This window comes from Callionymus lyra, chromosome 10, assembly GCF_982586985.1.
Source record: "Callionymus lyra chromosome 10, fCalLyr1.hap1.1, whole genome shotgun sequence".
NCBI classification, from domain to species: Eukaryota; Metazoa; Chordata; class Actinopteri; order Syngnathiformes; family Callionymidae; genus Callionymus; species Callionymus lyra.
In genome coordinates, this window is record NC_141827.1 from 21,032,299 (window position 1) to 21,051,048 (window position 18,750).

Here is an 18,750-nt window from a genome sequence, read left to right on the forward strand (position 1 = left end):
TGAGCTCCAGCGACACAAGAGGGGTCCGTGTTTATTTTCCGCTGGATGTCAAATACTCAACATAAATATTAGTTCAATAAAAAGAGCAGAAGGGCCTGTCAAATATGACATGTCTGTTCATGCAAGAACGTCATCATTTATTCAGTGAGGAGCAGATTGTCCGTCCCATCATTTGCATTTTAAGATCCACTCTTGACACGAACCATCATTTTCTCGTTCGCTTCTCAGACAGCCTTTTTTAACTTTTCTTTGACCGGTCTGGTCTGCTTTATAATAAGGTTTTGCATGGAGGTGGCCCTTGCAGACGTGGACTCATTGTGGCTTTGTAAAATCATCACTTGTGTTTCTAAATAGTGTGAGAGCGCGAGAGACAGCAGCGTCTTTGTTGCCCGGACTCGTGGGTTTGATAGAACTGTTGTGGTCGGAGCCAAAAGAGGCGAACAGTCCTCTGTCATTTTGGGCTGCACGGCCAACTTTCAGTGAGTTACATCACTCGGTGAGGCTGGCACGGCCTGTGGCCCCCCCGAGTGCATCATGGGAAATTGACCACCAGCGCTGCTGGTCAGATAGAGTTATGGTCTGATCATTAGTTTCAAGTCCAGGCACACGTTAGATGAACCCACACAGATTACATAAATATATCATCTCACGGAAACTATGGAAACGGTTTGCCTCCGCTCTGTTTCCGCGGTAAATTGGTGGAAATCTGTCGGGCCGTCATCCACGTGAGTCTTCTGAACTGACTCACGACGTGATGCTTTGACATTTCTGGCAGCAGCTGATGCAGAACGGAGAAGAAAAGCAAACAAGCAGGGAGCACCGTCAGCTGTGGAGATTCGTGATCAACATGCACCCAAATATGATTCAAAGAAAACACTTCACCACAAACTACAAAGTGAAACTGAAGATAAAACGAATAAAACCGTCATTTATTTTGTATTTATCTTGCAGCTATCTGGCATGCTGGTTCTGGCTGTTGGACTCTGGCTCAGGTTTGACCCAAAAACGGTGGAGCTGCTGACAGGAACAGAAGCTCCAGCCTCCTTCTTCATCGGTGAGTTTTTTCACTTTTTTTTGTTTTTTTTCAGAGAAATATTGACTTGAGTCCATTTGACAAGGCTCATATGCTTCAAAACCTAATTTTGTTTTGCCGGAAAAAAAAGGCCGAACGCATCACAAAAGAATGGTTTCTGCAGTTGTTTTTCTCTTCCATGGACATTTTGAGGTCAATCATTCCACTTTGTCTCACCTGGAAACTCCCTGATCTGTCACATACTTGGTGTTATTATTAAACACATCCAGAGTATTCAGCCATTTCATTTCTAGTGGATCACATGAGGCCCCTTTTTTTTGGACTATTTCGTTTGACTCTTTACTCTCATTTTACAGCCGATGAATGTCAAAAAACAGCCGATGAATGTCAAAAAACCTTTGACAAATTTCCCCCCATGTTACAGATAATTATTGACGTATATAATCGTGGCTATCTAAAGAACATGGGTCCAGGAAGCAACGTGAAATTCAAGGTTTTTATGAATGTTAAATCCTGGGTTAAAGCTGCGATATGAGACCACATTCAAGTATTTGGCGGTCCAATTTGGCCCCCGAGTCTTGACTTTGATTGACATTTAGCATACGGCTACCATACCAGCTTGCCGTGACTGTTAAAGTTAGTGTTGTCATTAGTGTTGAAACACAAACATTTGTTGAATAGAAAAGATGATTTTATTGGACATTTTGCTTTATTTTGCTAGTTCAAAATGTCCACGTCAGCCATCAATCCTTCATAATATTTCTGGATCCGGATGGAGGTCCAACCAAAAATTTAATTCAACATCACCTCCGTGGCAGAGATAACATTTTATTTTTATATATTTTTTTCAGTCTTAACTGAACAAGATCATTGGCTTAAAGCAAAACTGACTTGGGAGCAGCTTCAAGAAAGTGAAGATAGAATCAAAGTGTGACTGAACACAGTCCAGAGAGCAGATGAGAAGTTGGACGAGACGAGCCATTAGAGAGAGTGTAGAAGGAGAATCATTAGTAATAATGACAGCCCTGCTGCTGCTGTTTATGATCTTCACGAGGAACCTAATGGTATCTGGAAATGTTCAATATAATTAAAGAACAAGTAGCAGCAGAAGGTGGTTGTAGTTGGTCTGGAAATGCAAGGATCGCTAAAGGTTCGTCTTCTAAATGAGCATAAAGTAAATAAATGAATAGCATCCAACATGCTTTGAAAATATCCTGAACCAACATCAATGTTGAGTAATTACTCATCTGACCGACCAGCTTCTTAACAAGAACAAGAAGTGATAAATTGCTAATGAGCACTTTTCCCCACACGGTGATGGACACAAAGCATGATGGGAGATCACTTCCTTTGAGGTCGAAAAAAACCCCGTCTTCCACGAGTGACGGATGAACACGACAAATGATTACAGAGTGGCTCCATTAGCGTTAGTGCTCTGGTTTATAGATCACAGGGGCGACTACGCTTAAAAAGACGCTAATTTGATTTTCTTTTCCCGCGGAAGAACGCGAGTGGATCGACGGGGTCCACTCGTGCCAGATGGACCGGAGCCATCAGCGGATTAATGAACCGCCGCCGCCACGGAAGGTGATAACGTTTGGGCTCGTGGGGTCGACAGAGAGTTTCTTTAGCGGTGGATACGAGTGAATATACAGCGACGACAAACAGACTTCAGTGTCGAGCGTGAGGCTCGGACAATACACGCCTTCTTCCTCCGTCTGTGGGACTTCAGAGGGAAAAAACTGTTGTTGTTCGAAAGGATCAGGCTCTAAATCGGTGACTGTCTCGTGGTCAGTTATCTGGCCTGTTTTTTTTTAACCCTTTCATGGTCAGCGGTCGATCAGAAGGAAGGACCGTTGACAGTGTTTGGTGGCCGAGTGCGATGATGAGCATGAGGAGCGAAGGCCCGTGAGATCTAATCTGGTGGACGAGCTACTGGACTAGAATACAAGCTCTGTGAGGGAAAATACTGCGGATCAAACGCAGATCAAATATTCCCTAGGCGAGTGTGTTACGTCGACACAAATATCCGCTTCAAATGTGTCTCTGATGTGTGTTTCAACGTGAAGTCTGTAATGTATTCTGCTCACGAAGACAGTACCATTGAATACACTTTATTCAGCTCATTTTGACAATCGTGAAAAAGAAATTCAACCTAACGACATGTTTTATTCATATCACAACAAGATTACATTTTTTTTCTATTCAGCTCAAGGTTCCGTAATATGATTGTATAATTATTGGAAATTCATTTTTAGAGGATGAAGAATTTACTACAAAAATGGGGAATTTCGTTGTTCCTTTAACAGCAAGTGACGGAATGACTGCTGCCATCTAGCGGCCGGTAGTTTATTGCAACACCAAAATGTAGACGCTGTTACTTGTACAGTTAACAAAAATCTAATTATTTTAAGTGTTTCATTTGCACACTTTATTGAAATACAAGCTATAAACAAGCAATAATAATTGATACAGTGCTGTTGAATATCAATACAAATCGATATACTGTATACCAGTTTATCTATTGTAGACCAGACCTTAGCCTGTGTCAGTGGCCCTTCTTCCCTTTTTACACTTAGTTCTCTTTTGTTTCATGAACTTTAATTTAAAAAACAGTATTTTATTGAATAATAATAAACTGATCATTCAAGGTTTTGTTCGGTGGATGAAGTATTTTTATTTGTTCAGGCTTTTCCTTGATTTTCTGGAACTCCTGTGTTGTTCTCAGTATCATCTTGAACTTTAAAGTATATACTTTATTGAATATTGTTTTGATTGTTTAAGCGCTTTGTGTCCCTGGTCTGGAAAAGCGCTCTATTAATATAAATGACTTACTTACTTGCTTATTTATTTGCTTCACTTCGTCATCTAAGGTAGTTGTTCATCTCCACATATTCGCGCACTGACGTCTCCTCCTGACCGGACTCATGCGTCTTTTTATCCACGACAGTTTTTCAGCCCAATGGCCTGGGTGTTGCTTAGCAACGGCACAGTTGGCCTCACAATGTTACTGCTTCCAGAAGAGCAGAGAGTCTTCTTCTGACTCGTCCTACTTCAGTTCAAGTTCTCAATGGAAGTACATCAGTGCCATCACAATATCAAAGGGTTGGATTTGAATTTTAAAATGTGGAAAACATTTTTTAAATCTTGTGTTATCCAAGGGTAAGTAAGTAAGTAAGTAATTTTTATTTGTATAGCGCTTTTCCAGACCAGGGTCACAAAGCGCTTAAACAATCAAAACAATATTCAATAAAGTATATACTTTAAAGATCAAGATAACACTGAGAACAACACAGGAGTTCCAGAAAATCAAGGAAAAGCCTGCACTAAAGCTTATATATATATATATATATATATATATACAGTATATTTACATATCTATTATTATTGATAATCTTAATAATATAATTCCAATTGTTGAAATATAGGCTTTCTAAATTAAACATGTCTTTCAGTTCGTAGCATTTGAAATTCAATGTAAAGTTAAATATAGAGTTTGCAACATTTTAATATTGAATTTAAAAGTATATGGATAAAAAAAACGGAAAAAGAACATTTAATGTTGAATTATTGGAAGCAAGATATCAAACTCTATGTGTTGAAAACCTTTAGATTTTTTATTTGAATTATTTAAAAAAAGAAATTCAACCAACATTTAAATGAAAACCTTCAACAAAAGTTTGAACAATTGAAATGTTAATCTCAACCATTGAATGTTCCGACATTGATTTAATATCGTAGAGTTATCGTTGGATCATGTTTACATTTACAGTCGACACTTCGTCTGGACTATTGTAACAGTTTGTTTTCATGTCTCAACAAGAAGGAACTGTCTCGCCTGCAGTTGATTCAGAACTCTGCAGCGAGAATTCTGACCCGCTCTAGTAGAAGAACTCACATTTCTACGATCCTTAAAACTCTTCACTGGCTGCCAGTTTCTTTCAGGATCAACTTTAAAATTCTGGTTCTTACTTTCAGATCTATTCATGGTCAGACTCCTCCTTACATCACTGATCTGATCCAGCCTTACACCCCAGCTCGGGCTCTGAGGTCTGTGTATCAGAATCTACTGATGGTTCCTGAACACGCTTCCGGACCAGAGGAGAGAAATCTTTTCAGGCTGTTGCTCCTAAGCTTTGGAACGATCTTCCTCTCTCTTTGCTCTTGATGGATCTACTGACTCCTTTAAGAAACATCTTAAGACGTTTCTATTTGTTCAGGCTTTTCCTTGATTTTCTGGAACTTCTGTTGTGTTATCAGTTTTATCTTGACCTTTAAGGTATATACTTTATTGAATATTGTTTTGATTGTTTAAGCGCTTTGTGACCCTGGTCTAGAAAAGCGCTATACAAATAAGAATTACTTACTTACTTACTTACTGCGCTCATCCAAAGCTGCTGAATACTGATTATAAACCCATGACGTGCTCACAGTTTTTCATTAACAACCAGTTCATCTAAAACATTTTGTTCATGGTTCCGTTTCCATGCAGGTCTTGTCCTGAACTCGTTCTTGCTCGGCAGTCGGTAAACAACAGATCGCTCTTCCCCCGGTGGATTAATTACATTTGTGCGGCGGTGGCTGTCAGAGTCCCTGATGGGATCCCTGCTGGAGCTCAGGGACGAGCCGGTGTTTAGTTACGGCGAGGAGGCGTCTGTGGCGCGAGCTGACGACATGTTAGCGTCACGCCAGCTGGAGGCTTGTTGTGAACTGCTGCCATGTGGAGGTGTAACATGTTGACAACACTTTTTTAAATACGTATATACATCATTATATATATATATAACAGATATCAAGATACTAGGCAAGTATATTAACACTCGAATTAAGCTCTTTTTGTATTTAGTTATTGTCTAAGATGGGAATTATAAAGTCAAATCAAGTGTAAACTTAGCACTTAGCTTTAGTTAGCACTAAGCTTTAGTTGGCACTTAGCTTCAGTTAGCACTTAGCACTTAGCTTTAGTTAGCACTTAGCTTTAGTTGGCACTTAGCTTTAGTTAGCACTTAGCTTTAGTTGGCACTTAGCTTCAGTTAGCACTTAGCTTTAATTGGCACTAAGCTTTAGTTAGCACTTAGCACTTAGCTTTAGTTAGCACTTAGCTTTAGTTGGCACTTAGCTTCAGTTAGCACTTAGCTTTAGCTAGCACTTAGCTGTAGATGGCACTTAGCTTCAGTTAGCACTTAGCTTTAATTGGCACTTAGCTTTAGTTAGCACTTAGCACTTAGCTTTAGTTAGCACTTAGCACTTAGCTTTAGTTAGCACTTACCTTTAGTTGGCACTTAGCTTCAGTTAGCACTTAGCTTTAGTTAGCACTTAGCACTTAGCTTTAGTTAGCACTTAGCTTTAGTTAGCCCTTAGCTTCAGTTAGCACTTAGCTTTAATTGGCACTACAGGCTCTTTAGCATCAAGCTTTGGAATCCAAAGAAACATTTAATTTTACCGTGCATTAACAAAATATATTTTATTGTCATATTTAATTGTATCTTATTGTTGTGAATATTTGCGTACATTTTTTAGTCGGGTTACCATTTTATTATTCCTTAGTTAGTATTAGCATTGTCGATGAGCTAGCAATAATTCAGCATTTATTTTTTATAAAGATTTCACTATTTTATTTCGATTTTGCGTTGATGCATGTATGTAAACCATTTGGACCATGGTTAGGGTTATGATAAAAAAAAAAACGTCATCTAATATTATAGCACAACAAAAAGCTTTTAGTAGCATTTTTTGACTGCTAGTGATGCTACTGTATTTATTATTCATTATTAATCTTTATTCATTTTCTTGTCAAAGTCATCGAGACGGGCTAAAACTGAAATTATTTGTGCAATGGCGCCATCTTTCGCACGGACTGGGAATCCATTTTATAAACTCGTTTTTAATGTACAAACTATAAACAGTTACAAACTTGAAAAATACAATCAACAGAATAGATCAAATGTAATACACCTACTAAACCAAATGTACAAACCCCAAAAATGTACAAACAAATGAACAAACTCGAAAAACGCAATACAAATTGCAAAATTTTAAAATTCTTAAAACAAATGTATTAACTCTAGTGAAGAAAATTGAACAGACCTGTGTTTGTTCTTTCTTTTCACAAACTTTTGAAACAAATTTACAATCTCCTAAAAAGTCTTGAAACATATTTTTTTGAAACATTTTTAAAAACGGAAACAAATGTTATAACTTTAGAAAAACAAAACAAACAAACTTTTGAAAACACAAGCGCTGAAACAAATGTATGAACTAATAAAACAAATTTAAAAACTGAAAAAAGACATTACTATTTAAGATAATTAAAGATATTACAGTTTTCTAAAGTAAAATAAACTTCATCATGAATTACAAAATTGTACAAAATGTAAAATACAAGAAGAAACTCTGAATCTAATTGACAAACTCTTAAAAAAAAATTCAAAAATGGTGGGAATAAATAAAAGAATAGAAATACAATAGTTTTTGTATTAACTATGTGAAAGTTCTGGGAAACACCAGCTTGTTCAGCTGTGATGCTGCAACTCTGTTCGTGGTCAAGTTGAACTGATACGACTCTGCTGTGACAAACACCTGCGTCCTGCAAATTTCTCTCAACATCCTTCAAAGACACGCTCTTTGCTGGTGTGAACCAAGGTCACCAGGACATTTAGAAACTTCAGAAACTGTGTATACGAGTATATAAACTATGAGACACTTCAGTCATGGCTCGACTTCTTCTTCTTCTTCTCCCTCCACAGCCGTGTACATCCTCCTCGGAGCAGGAGGACTCATGATGCTCGTCGGCTTCTTCGGTTGTTTCGGGGCCATCCGAGAATCTCAGTGTCTTCTCGCTTCAGTGAGTCTCATCTCTGGGGTCATGGGTGAACCACTGACCCGTGCCGGGGGAGTAAGAACGAGGGAAAAATGCATGAAAGATGATGATATAACTTTGTTATAAAAACATCCCATCGAGTCAATTCAATCATTTTTGCAGTTCTTCGTTTGTCTGGTGATCATCTTCGGGGCTGAGGTCGCCGCGGGAGTTTTCGGCTTCCTCAACAGAGAGCAGGTACCATTGTTGTTTCTTTATTATTTATCCATCGCTCATCTTCAACATCAACGTGTCCCTCCTAGATTGTGGAGGAGGTCCAGAAGTTCTACACGTCCTCCATCAACGACGACTCCAACACCAACAGCACGACGATGGCCTTCATCTACCACAAAACCGTGAGTCCCACTTTCATCTCCTCAACCTGAGGTCACTCACATTTGTGGTCCTGAACGATGGCTGTCATGGTCCACAGCTGAACTGCTGCGGAGGATCTTCTCAGGAAACTTCGGCGTCTCTGTGTGAGGACGCTTCTGAAGGCACTCCGGTAAACACGCATGCAGTGACACTAAACGCACGCACGAGGGCAGTAGAGGTTCTACAAGTCTGCAGTTAACGGCTTTATATAGATACATTTAAAATATAATAATGATAGGATTATATTTGATTATTTTCACATATTCATTCACATTTTCTTTTCTTTTATGTATCATTATTTTATATATATTTATATATTGTTTATTTTTTATTTAATTTCATTAAACTTAGTCTCTTGTGTATATAACCTACAACCTAGGTTAGGTTATGTTAGATTAGGTTAGACTGGGTATAGGTTAGGGTTAGTTAAGATGGTGGTAAGTAGTGATGGTCTGATGAAGCTTCATGAAGAAGTGTCATTATACTCTGAGTCCACTAGATGGCGGTCTCTGCACTATTTACCTTTGTTTTGAACAACTGTTCCAATTAAAACGTCACATCATTTTTAAACTGATTGCGCCACCTACTGACCTCTAAACAACATGACACTCTTTCATGAAGCTTTATCAGACCATCTCTAGAGTGGTAAGGGTAGAGTTTGAGTTAGGTTAGGGTTAGTGTAAGGCCTAGAGTTATGGTTGGGTTAGGTCAGAGCTAGGATTGGTTCATTGGTTAATTAGCTTTTATTTACTTGATTTTTGGGGAGTTAAAAATAATAATAATTATAAAAAAAACTGCTTGAATAAAATGAAAATGTTCGCCTGGATTGTAAATGAAATGACATTTTCAATTTATTCTTGCTGGCGTAACTTCGGGAAATTGGGTAAAAATGTCACCTGAGTAACATTACAATACATTAAAAGATTTATTCCAATATAATATTTAGAAGTGATGGGTTGATGAAGCTTCATGAAACAGTGTCATGTTGTTTAGAGGTCAGTAGGTGGCGCCATCAGTTTATAAATGATGTGACGATTCATTAGAACAGTTGGAAAATAGTGCAGAGACCGCTATATAGTGGACTCTGAGTATAATGACACTGCTTCATGAAGCTTCATCAGACCATCACTAATATTTAGACCTGAGTTGGGTCTTAAACAATGATCTCAGTAATGCTGTCCCTCCAGGAATTCAACTTTTACGTTTGTCTCCAGGATTGTCTGAGTGCGATCACAGAGTTCTTCAACGAGAAGCTGCACGTGATCGGATTCATCGGGGTCGCAGTGGCCGGGGTCATGGTGAGTCTGAGTTCATGGAAGTATCAAAAAACTGTGAGTGATACGTGCACGTGTGACCTGCAGGTCATCGGGATGATCTTCAGTATGGTGCTGTGTTGTGCCATCAGGAACAGCAGGGAGGTGATATAGCACCGGACCCCCTCACACACACACACTGAACAACACTTCATAATACACTCATTTACATTAGAAGAGAAATAGCAGAGTCATGTTATGTCGCCTCTGGTGGTCTAGACAGGTCATGTGACCTCTTCATTGACAACACAAACAAGAGGAATCCTCTCGCGTCCGACTGTTGCTGGGAGTCTTTCGGCAAACATTCGTTCTTCTCTGTTGACTTTTTCTATGTCAGGAATGTTGTGACTCATGTACATACGGATGACTTCACGTCTATTAATCTGCTGTTCTTTTTTAACCCTGGATCGAACCTGTGAGCTGCTCCGCAGGCGCTCATCTCGTGCCTCTTTACACAGAAGCCTCCAGCTAGTATTTATTTAGACGCCATGTTTTGATTGTGTTGTCCATCTGTGAGCCGACGTCTCAGTCCGTTTAGGAACAAAACTCTTTTTCTTCTAGTCTTAAACCGACCACACAACGATCAAATCATCTCGGATATGAGGTTATACATGTGATATATATATTTTTATGTTTTTAGGCACAAACTTGCAAGATTTAAGTTAAATAGAAGGATGAGTACAGAAGGGACTATATCAAGGTAACATTGACAAAAATCTACATAAAAATGTATTTATTAATCTAGTAGATTTGTTATTAAAATGTAATCTGTACTTTTAACATTTAAACAAATCCAGAAATAAAAAAGGATACTTAAGGATTATGACAATTATTAATATAATTACAATATTAATGAAGAAAACGTTATGGCAAAAAAATGTGTTGGAAGTTTTAAAAGTCAAAAAAGTTCACAGAAAATAATTGAATATAATATAATTGAAATAATATTTTAAAGCATTTTAATATAAATGTGAAATTTGATAAACATGGGACCAGTTAAAAATGTGTTTTATGTTTTTATTGTTTTCTTATGACAGGTCTAACATCACATAAAGATTAAATAAAGAGGTGGAAGAAAGTAAAGTGTAATCTTAATCCTAAAAAAACAGAAGCATGTTAAACGATAAATGTTTTTAAACATAAAATAATTGAAAGTTATAATTTGAAATCCACTGACGAATCTTCTCTTGTTCTTGAACTGGCTGAAATGTCCCTCAAAAGTGTGGGTAGTTAAAAGCACAACAAAGAGTGAAACCCTCACCATGTAAATCATCAAGTCATGACCACAGCTTCTCAGGAGGTCGTGTGAACTGTTTTGTTTTATAAGGTGTGTGTGTGTATGTTTTTTCAGCCACCATGACCTCGTCTCTTCACTCTAATAAAAATGGTGCTTTCACTAACTCATGTCTTGGATTTCTTACTTTTAAGGCAGAATACACCGTTAAGTAAGTAAGTAAGTAATATTTATTTATATAGCGCTTTTCCAGACCAGGGTCACAAAGCGCTTTAACAATCAAAACAATACTCAAAAAAGTATATACTTTAAAGATCAAGATAATACTGAGAACAACACAGGAGTTCCAGAAAATCAAGGAAAAGCCTGAACAAATAGAAACGTCTTAAGAGGTTTCTTAAAGGAGTCAGTAGACACCATCAAGCGCAAAGAGAGAGGAAGATCGTTCCAAAGCTTAGGAGCAACAGCCTGGAAAGATTTCTCTCCTCTGGTCCTGAGCCGTGTGCGTGGAACCATAAGTAGATTCTGATCCACAGACCTCAGAGCCCGAGCTGGGGTGTAAGGCTGGATCAGATCAGTGATGGAAGGAGGAGCCTGACCATGAATAGATCTGAAAGTAAGAACCAGAATTTTAAAGTTGATCCTGAAAGAAACTGGAGAGTTTTAAGGATCGGAGTAATGTGAGTTCTTCTACTTGAGCGGGTTAGAATTCTCGCTGCAGAGTTCTGTATCAACTGCAGGCGAGACAGATCCTTCTTGTTAAGACATGAAAACAAACTGTTACAATAGTCCAGACTAGAAGAAACAAACGCATGGATAACAAGCTCCAGATCATGTTCCGACAACATTTTCCTAAGTTTGGAGATTTTTCTCAGTTAAAGGAAACACTTTCTGGTCAGTTTTCTGCAGTGTCGAACAAGATACATGTCTTTATCAAATACAACACCCAGGTTTCTCAGGCTCAGTTTGACAGACTGACCTAAGTCACCCAAGTACTGACTCAACCCTGGAACCTTATCAGTGTTTCAGTTTTGTCCACATTAAGCTGTAGAGTGTTTTCACTCAGCCATTGTTTTATTTCTAGCAAACCATTGACTAAGCTGACTTGTATCTATCTAATGAATTTGATCCCTTAGGGTTTTGGGGAAATTAACTTTTATTCAACTTTTAGTTAAAAATAAAGTAAAAAATCAAGTATCAGATGAAAAAGTTTTGCATACTTTGCCACCATCTTCCCAATAAAAATCTTAATCCACACACATTTGTCAGACAAGTGAATAAAAACAGACACAGTGAATAAGATGGTAATATATTTATATATCTTTACAAATAATGTACAAAAGAAATGTAACAGACACCTTCACACTGTCGGCTCCAGCTTCATCGGAGCGACAGGTCTCTTAAGGCAGACGTTGACGAGAGTTCAAATCGACGGACACATAAATAACGTGCATGGATTCATCTCAAGCTTTTGCAGGTCGTCAGATACAATGAAATGGTTCACGAGAGACGAGGTCAAGTATTGAGCAGGATCTGTGTTGGTTGAACGACGATGGTCCCAGATCAGTAGAGTTGTATCGTTTCAGAAACTGGTCGTTAATCAAGGTTTGCGGCAGAAGAGACGCACAAAACTGCATAAATACACGTTAAAAAAAAAAAAAAAGTGATATTGTGACTCGTTGGGAGTGTTGCGGCGCCCCCTCCCTCACAGAGGGAGCACGGCGCCGCTCGGGAAAAAGTAACACTGTAGCACCGAGTCCACAAACTCAGTAAGGCAAGTGCAAACGTGTGCGTCGCCTTGTGAACGAGTCACAAAAGTGATTTTAGTGCAACCGGGCGACGACTTCACGGGTCCGAGCGTGACCCGCTTGTTGACACCAGTCAGTAGTTATAGCTGCCACTCCTCTTCCATCACTCCACGTCCAGGCGGGCGACGGCGTCTCACGCCGACAGCACGTTGAGGGAGACTCTGTCCACGATGTACTCGCCTGCGCCCACGAAGTACATGACCTGAGCGATGCCGAAGAGAGGAGCGATGACCAGAGCCCGGCAGCCCGCCCCCTTCAGGAAGGCCGAGGGTCCTTCTCGCCTCAGTATCTTACTGCGGAGACACACGAGTCGTTTAACAACAGGCTTTTTAAAAGCAACTTAAGTCAGAAGTGTTGTGTAGCTCACCTCACACAGTCCATCACTCCACTGTAACCCTCCTCACTGGATCCCTTCAGCGACTGCAGCCTCGTCTTCACCACTGCACACATAAACATCAGTTACTCACACAGCTCTCAAATTTGCAATGTAAGAAAACTATATTTTTACAATATTAACAAAAATAAACCAGTTATTATCTAAAATGATCAGTTTTAGCTTTCAAACTACAATTAAACTTCCAGCCAGTAGATGGCAGAGTTCTCCACAGCTAAAGGATCAAGGAATTAACAGCTATGACTGAGGACAAGAGGATACAGTCGACGCCAGCAGCTTTTAAAGCTGAAAACAAATGAATAATCTTACATCAGGTGTAAGACTCTAACTCACCGTCACAGGGGTTCACTGCGACTGCCGCCGTGGATCCGGCCAGACAGCCCGAGACAAACGCCCAAGCAAACGACGTCGGCTCGTCCGGACTGCGCCGACCCAGCTTGTTCAGGTTGGCAAACAACGGGAAGTAGACGATGGAGAAGGGAACGTCCCTAAAGGCAAACAAGATAATCGTTAGCAGAGGAAAGGCGGGCGATTCGATGACTCAGCGAGAAGAGTGCTCTAACCTCATGATCGTCGCCCCGAGGCCTTTGTAGAGCCCCTGGATCCCTTTCGTGCGGATGAGCTCCTTCGCGATCTGTGTGGCGGAGACGGGCGTCGCCGGCGACAACACGGCGCCGGAGTTGAAGGAGCGACAGAGAACGGTGTTGGTGGCCACCAGCTTGGTGGGCGTCATCATCACAGGCTTCTGCTGCTGGGTTGCTACGGAGACGAGCACACAATTAGAGGGCTGGGGAAAAAAAACAACACCTAGGCGTGAAGTTCTTTTGAGGACACAACATACCGAGTCTTCCCGCGTCCTGCAGCTGGATTTTCAACATTTCCATGGGGGTCGTGATGACGACCTGGCACATTCCTGCACCACAGCCGGCCAACATCTCTTTGAACACCGTCAGCCCTTTCCTGGAAGAACAACCGACGCGTTCAGTCAAATAATCCACGTGACAAGTAATATAAACGGGGCGACAATTGTTCTGCTCACCCATTGTTGGACAGGTGCTGGCGGAAGAAATCATTAGCAGCCAGTTTGATCGCCTTCTCGGGTGTGACCAGGGTCAAATTTACGGCGGCGCCTGAGGAGAGAAGACACAATCAGAACTGACGCCACGATCGGAGGTCCATTTTTACAAGACTAACAAATAGACAGTTCCCACTGATTACCATTTAAACTAGTTGTACTTAAAACAACACAAATGCTCATTTTACAATGTTCACTCAAAAGATTTTGGATTATGTCCAGAAATGAACGAGAGAAACAGAAGACATGAGGGGGACGACAGAGATGCAGAACTTGTGCAGTGAGTTTGTATAAATATGTACATTTATCAATCTTAAACATTTTCATCATTGTAAAGAACATTGGGAAACATACAAAGAACAGAAATGGACAAATGTTATTAAAGAAGGACTGACTGGACCCTGGATTGTGAACAGACTTTATCCGTGTGAAACAAGAAACCGGTCGAACCCGTCCATGCCCAGCAGCAGACGGGTTTTACCGGTTCCTAACGGATCTGAATATCAAAAAAGTCGTCTGTGTGGCTCACAATCTCGGGCCCGGGAGAGATCAGGAGTAAGAAAGGATGGTGAAGGAGAAGATGGAGATGAGACAACAAAGAACATGTGCCTACAGTTTCAAATAGAGCAATATAGTAAGAACCATTTAACGATTTGCCTCCAGCGTGGCTGCGCCTTATCGGCTAGCCTTCAATATCCCAGGGGGACCCACGTCTGTAATATGAAAAACACAGATGCAAACACAGCATTCCTTACACAAGCAGCGGCCCATACAGGACCTCAATGTTTTTTTAAACTCTACATTCAAAGGATTCTAAACAGTTCATGTACTGCTGTACACGCAACAGACTAGTCACATGCTAACACGAGAACAGCTTTAGCTACTTCTCTCATTGACAGGATTATAAAAAAAATATTCTCCTCATGCACTTTAACAACTCATCACGATAACAAATGTATCTTAATATTTCCCTACACAGAGCTTACCCTCTCCTACACTGCCGTCTGAACATCCTAGTCTAACGGTTCATAGAGTTTGAATTTGCATTAGTCTTACCTCTGTACATGCCAAAGTATCCCTCTGAGCGAACAGTTTTGACAAGGCAGTCCATCCTGAGGAGACAAACCACAATGAATACTCAAGGAAAAACTCTTTAAGTGAAGCTAAATAATGTGGTTTAATCTGTAAACTGTAAAAAAAAGGTGAGGAAATGTACATTTTCATGTCTCAATCTTAATCCGATTAGGTCTGAAATAATTAACGGGCAAGAAACTAAGCGGGTTGATGAAAACCGGTTTCAGACTTTAAGGGGATTTCCGCAGACTTAAAAAGTCAGAGAAAACAAGAAGGTCGCGATGAGTCACCGGGTCACATGAATTTGCGTAGGTAGGATTTATTTACCCGGGCCCGTTACAGAACGAGGCCTCGACGCACGGGCGCGAGAAATAAAAGGAAAACCAAGACCTACTTACATGCTTTTGTAGACCTGCTGACCTGGTCTCTGATTCTGTAACCGTGTCTTAGCCAAGTCAATGGGGAAGACGCACGTCACGCCGACAATGCCAGCAATACCGCCATTAATGAGTTTGGCTGGAAGGCTAGGAGGAGAAAAGAAACCATTATTTGAAGATATATCTGTAGAAGTTTCCAAAAATAAAATAAAACGACATTAACATTAGACCAGTAAATGGACACATAAGGCTTAGTATGCCGAGAGTAAAATAACTACTGTATAGAGTAAGCAAAAATAAACATTAAAAAAATATAAATAAAGCGTATTTAAGAAAACATGCTCGTCAACTCTTACCTGATTTGCTGCTGAGACATGATGACTTGACAGTTGATATTTCTTCGAAATGAAAAAGTTCTGCAGGGAGATAAAAGAGTTAATGAGAAAGTTCCGGTCATTCCGAGTACTAACCAACACGTTGTAGTAAAGATTAACCAATCAACGACTTAAAGTTAGGGCTTATCGTTGTACGCAGGCTACTACACATCCGGGTACTTTTCACATCATGGGGTGTGTCCATCTTTTGCAGACGGAACGCCTTATATGGCACCATCAATACACATTTGTTTAAAAAGAGTCAACACTTTTACTTTTCCACGTTTATAAACTTAAGAATAATGCGTTACCTCAATTTTGCGATCATAAAAAAAATATAAAAGATTTTTTAAACAAACTTTTCTAGTTGAATAATAGTATAAGCGTTTCAAACATGCAAAATAATAAAATAAACACATAAGGAAATAGTATCGATCAATTTCAAATTTCTATAAATCGTTGGCGGCTTCCGTTTAACGGCCTACGACCGACATTCCAATGGCCCAGCCATTCATTGAGTTAAGCGCTTAAAATACAACAAAGGCTGGGAAATAAATACTACAAACAGCTGTTCAAAGATAAAGCAAATAAAGTTACCTTTAAAAGTCGCTTTCAGTTGCTTTTGTTCGTAAGATAGAAGCTCCGTTCAGCGCTGGTGTGTGACTGCTGTGTGGGGCTGGTCTGTCTGTGTTAATATAGCGACGTCTGCAGGCACCGAGTGTGTGGAAATTTCCATTCACTCTCCTCCACGAGAGGGAGGGGAGCTCGCCCCGCCTACGGACTCTTAGCCAATCACTGACAACCTGCTCTATATTCTCGCTCACGATTGGATGAAGTCGCTCGATGTCACTGGTTGAACCATGTATCAGTCAAATGTTCGACCAATGAGGGCGTTAGCGGCGTTTTTTTCTTTTTTTTTTTACGTGTCAGAAAGAAACCCTTTGTTAACGGTTGCATCAGTAATATGAGACTTGAAAGTATAAATATAAACTTTAATAAAAACATTAACAAAGGAACGCAGGAAGAAACAAATACCAGGGTAATTGACTTAGATTCTTACTGACGTTTAATGGCTGGCTTTATTGACTCATCGATGGTGTCATTGTGTCGCTTCCTAGAAGCTTCCAGAAGCTTTGTCACCAAAGCTATGTGAAGTAGATTTTATTATCATGAAGCTGAATTAGTAGAAACGCATTAAGTAAAGAAAATATGTCAGTTTATGCTTTTGCTTTGTTAAATCACAATAAAAATAAATAAAGTCGATTTATTTACTTTACATGTTCAAGCTACTTTAAGCAGGTCAACCATTCATTCACAGGAAACCAAAGTGTATTTCACCATCAGCAACAGACCGTTCTGACAACACCAAAGACATGCGTGATACATCACAGGATTATTTGTTTGACATCCATTCTATGGTATTTTCTAAGGTGTACCACAGAAACGCGGGCGAGCCTAGTCATCATTCAATAGCAAGATGTTGAAACAAGATGACAAGACAGTTCTTGACACGCTTAGGAATTCATGCTCGAAATAAAGTGACACGACCGTGAATGATATTGAACTTGTTGTGTAATATTTCTCTCTTTATGTCTAATGCCACTTCGCCTGGGGCATCAGCTTGGATTTATATAACTTTGTCATATGTTTCATGTCAAGTTATATCATGAGACTTCAGTTTACAGCAGAAGCAAAGGTTTGTTCTATTAATTTATGTTGACAAATGCAAAACAATGTAATCAGCCAAGACATAGTATATTTTAATTTCTAACTTTGAAAAGAAGAGAAATCCTTGCAATACATATGTATTTCCTTTACGTAAAAGCATATGGTTGCCTAAGCTCAACAGGAAGGGGTTGTGTATGAAATATTAGGAACGTTTTCTCTGTCTCAACCCCAGAAATCTTATCAAAAGCCCCCAAATATTATTTTCTTCTAAAGTATTTTAATGAATACTACCCAAGCAGGAATTATTTTACATCAGGAAAATAGTATTTTTGATCAATCTTCAGTTATCTAAGTCAGGTCAGAAGCCTTCAACACCATTTTCTCTGAAACAAAGATTTAGAAAATGTATATATGTAAATGTAATCAAACTTTTTTTTTACGTAGTATGAGTGTGTAATAGTGTTTCCGGCAGTAACCATCTACATTCCAGTCAGCTTATAGTCATGCATCTTCCACATCGGTGAACACAACACAAACAAAACTGTATGTTTTGTGGAAAAGGAAGCACGGTTGGTATGCGCCGCTATGAAGCTGAGAGAGCAAATTCCATGTCATCCCGCGCTTTAGTCATGATGGTATTTGCACTCTGAAAACATCACCACACGTTGGATTTTAGCAAAGCGCTTCGAAATGGTGCAACATGATGTACTGATGAGTCAAGTGTCAACCATTTATATGAGAACGCCACAGGAGATAGTTAATCCTGTTTACAAGTAGATACAATTCACACTGAATAGTGAAGCGAAAAATATTTACTGTGCAAATCTAACTTATCGGTTTCATGGTTTGGCTCAGTCACACGGCAGTGGAAAAATGTACTTTTTCACAGCTAGACAAATTAAAATAATAGTGTTACACAATGTCTTTAAGTTCAAGTGAGTGGAAATAGCTGATTGAAAAAGTGTGTTACGTATGATTCCTTACGTCAGCAAAACACGGAAAAACACATTCCACTTATTTTGTCCGAAACATTTAACAACAAGTAGACTTCTGTGTTCAGAGCCAACTTGGATGGTGTTTATTCCCTCTAGACTGTACAGGCTGTTTGTGTACTTTTCTTGTATACTTTGCTTTTAGTTTGAGCTGCAACTCATCAAGGGCTCATT

General features: G+C 39.5%; 2 protein-coding genes across 2 annotated transcripts in view; one reads left to right on the top strand and one right to left on the bottom strand.

Moving 5' to 3' along the window:
* The window catches only part of LOC148070938 (CD9 antigen-like), a 12,750-nt gene extending 1,770 nt beyond the window's left edge, over window positions 1-10,980 (top strand). Inside the window, exons 2-8 of the mRNA XM_087800193.1 lie at window positions 952-1,054; window positions 7,780-7,877; window positions 8,016-8,090; window positions 8,156-8,248; window positions 8,326-8,397; window positions 9,482-9,565; window positions 9,629-10,980. Of these exons, the coding sequence (XP_087656319.1) occupies window positions 952-1,054; window positions 7,780-7,877; window positions 8,016-8,090; window positions 8,156-8,248; window positions 8,326-8,397; window positions 9,482-9,565; window positions 9,629-9,694 (591 nt within the window). The 3' untranslated portion in view covers window positions 9,695-10,980. The remainder of the gene's footprint in view (window positions 1-951; window positions 1,055-7,779; window positions 7,878-8,015; window positions 8,091-8,155; window positions 8,249-8,325; window positions 8,398-9,481; window positions 9,566-9,628) is intronic.
* Window positions 10,981-12,111: 1,131 nt separating this feature from the next.
* slc25a55a (solute carrier family 25 member 55a) lies at window positions 12,112-16,646 on the bottom strand. Its single transcript, XM_087800192.1, has 10 exons — window positions 16,514-16,646; window positions 15,899-15,958; window positions 15,564-15,689; window positions 15,148-15,203; window positions 14,056-14,146; window positions 13,858-13,976; window positions 13,580-13,775; window positions 13,350-13,504; window positions 12,990-13,062; window positions 12,112-12,915 (listed from the first exon to the last, which is right to left on the bottom strand). The coding sequence occupies exons 2-10, from the start codon at window positions 15,916-15,918 to the stop codon at window positions 12,756-12,758; spliced, it is 996 nt and encodes a 331-aa protein (XP_087656318.1). The 5' UTR covers window positions 15,919-15,958; window positions 16,514-16,646; the 3' UTR covers window positions 12,112-12,755.
* Window positions 16,647-18,750: the final 2,104 nt, after the last annotated feature.

Excerpts from the sequence above, each read along its gene's own strand:
- slc25a55a (XM_087800192.1), bottom strand. The coding sequence starts at position 15,918 with ATGTCTCAGCAGCAAATCAG. Across the intron at positions 15,204-15,563 it reads CAGCAGGTCTACAAAAGCAT|GATGGACTGCCTTGTCAAAA; the intron begins GTAAGTAGGTCT and ends TTGTCTCCTCAG. Across the intron at positions 13,505-13,579 it reads CTCGGGGCGACGATCATGAG|GGACGTTCCCTTCTCCATCG; the intron begins GTTAGAGCACTC and ends GTTTGCCTTTAG.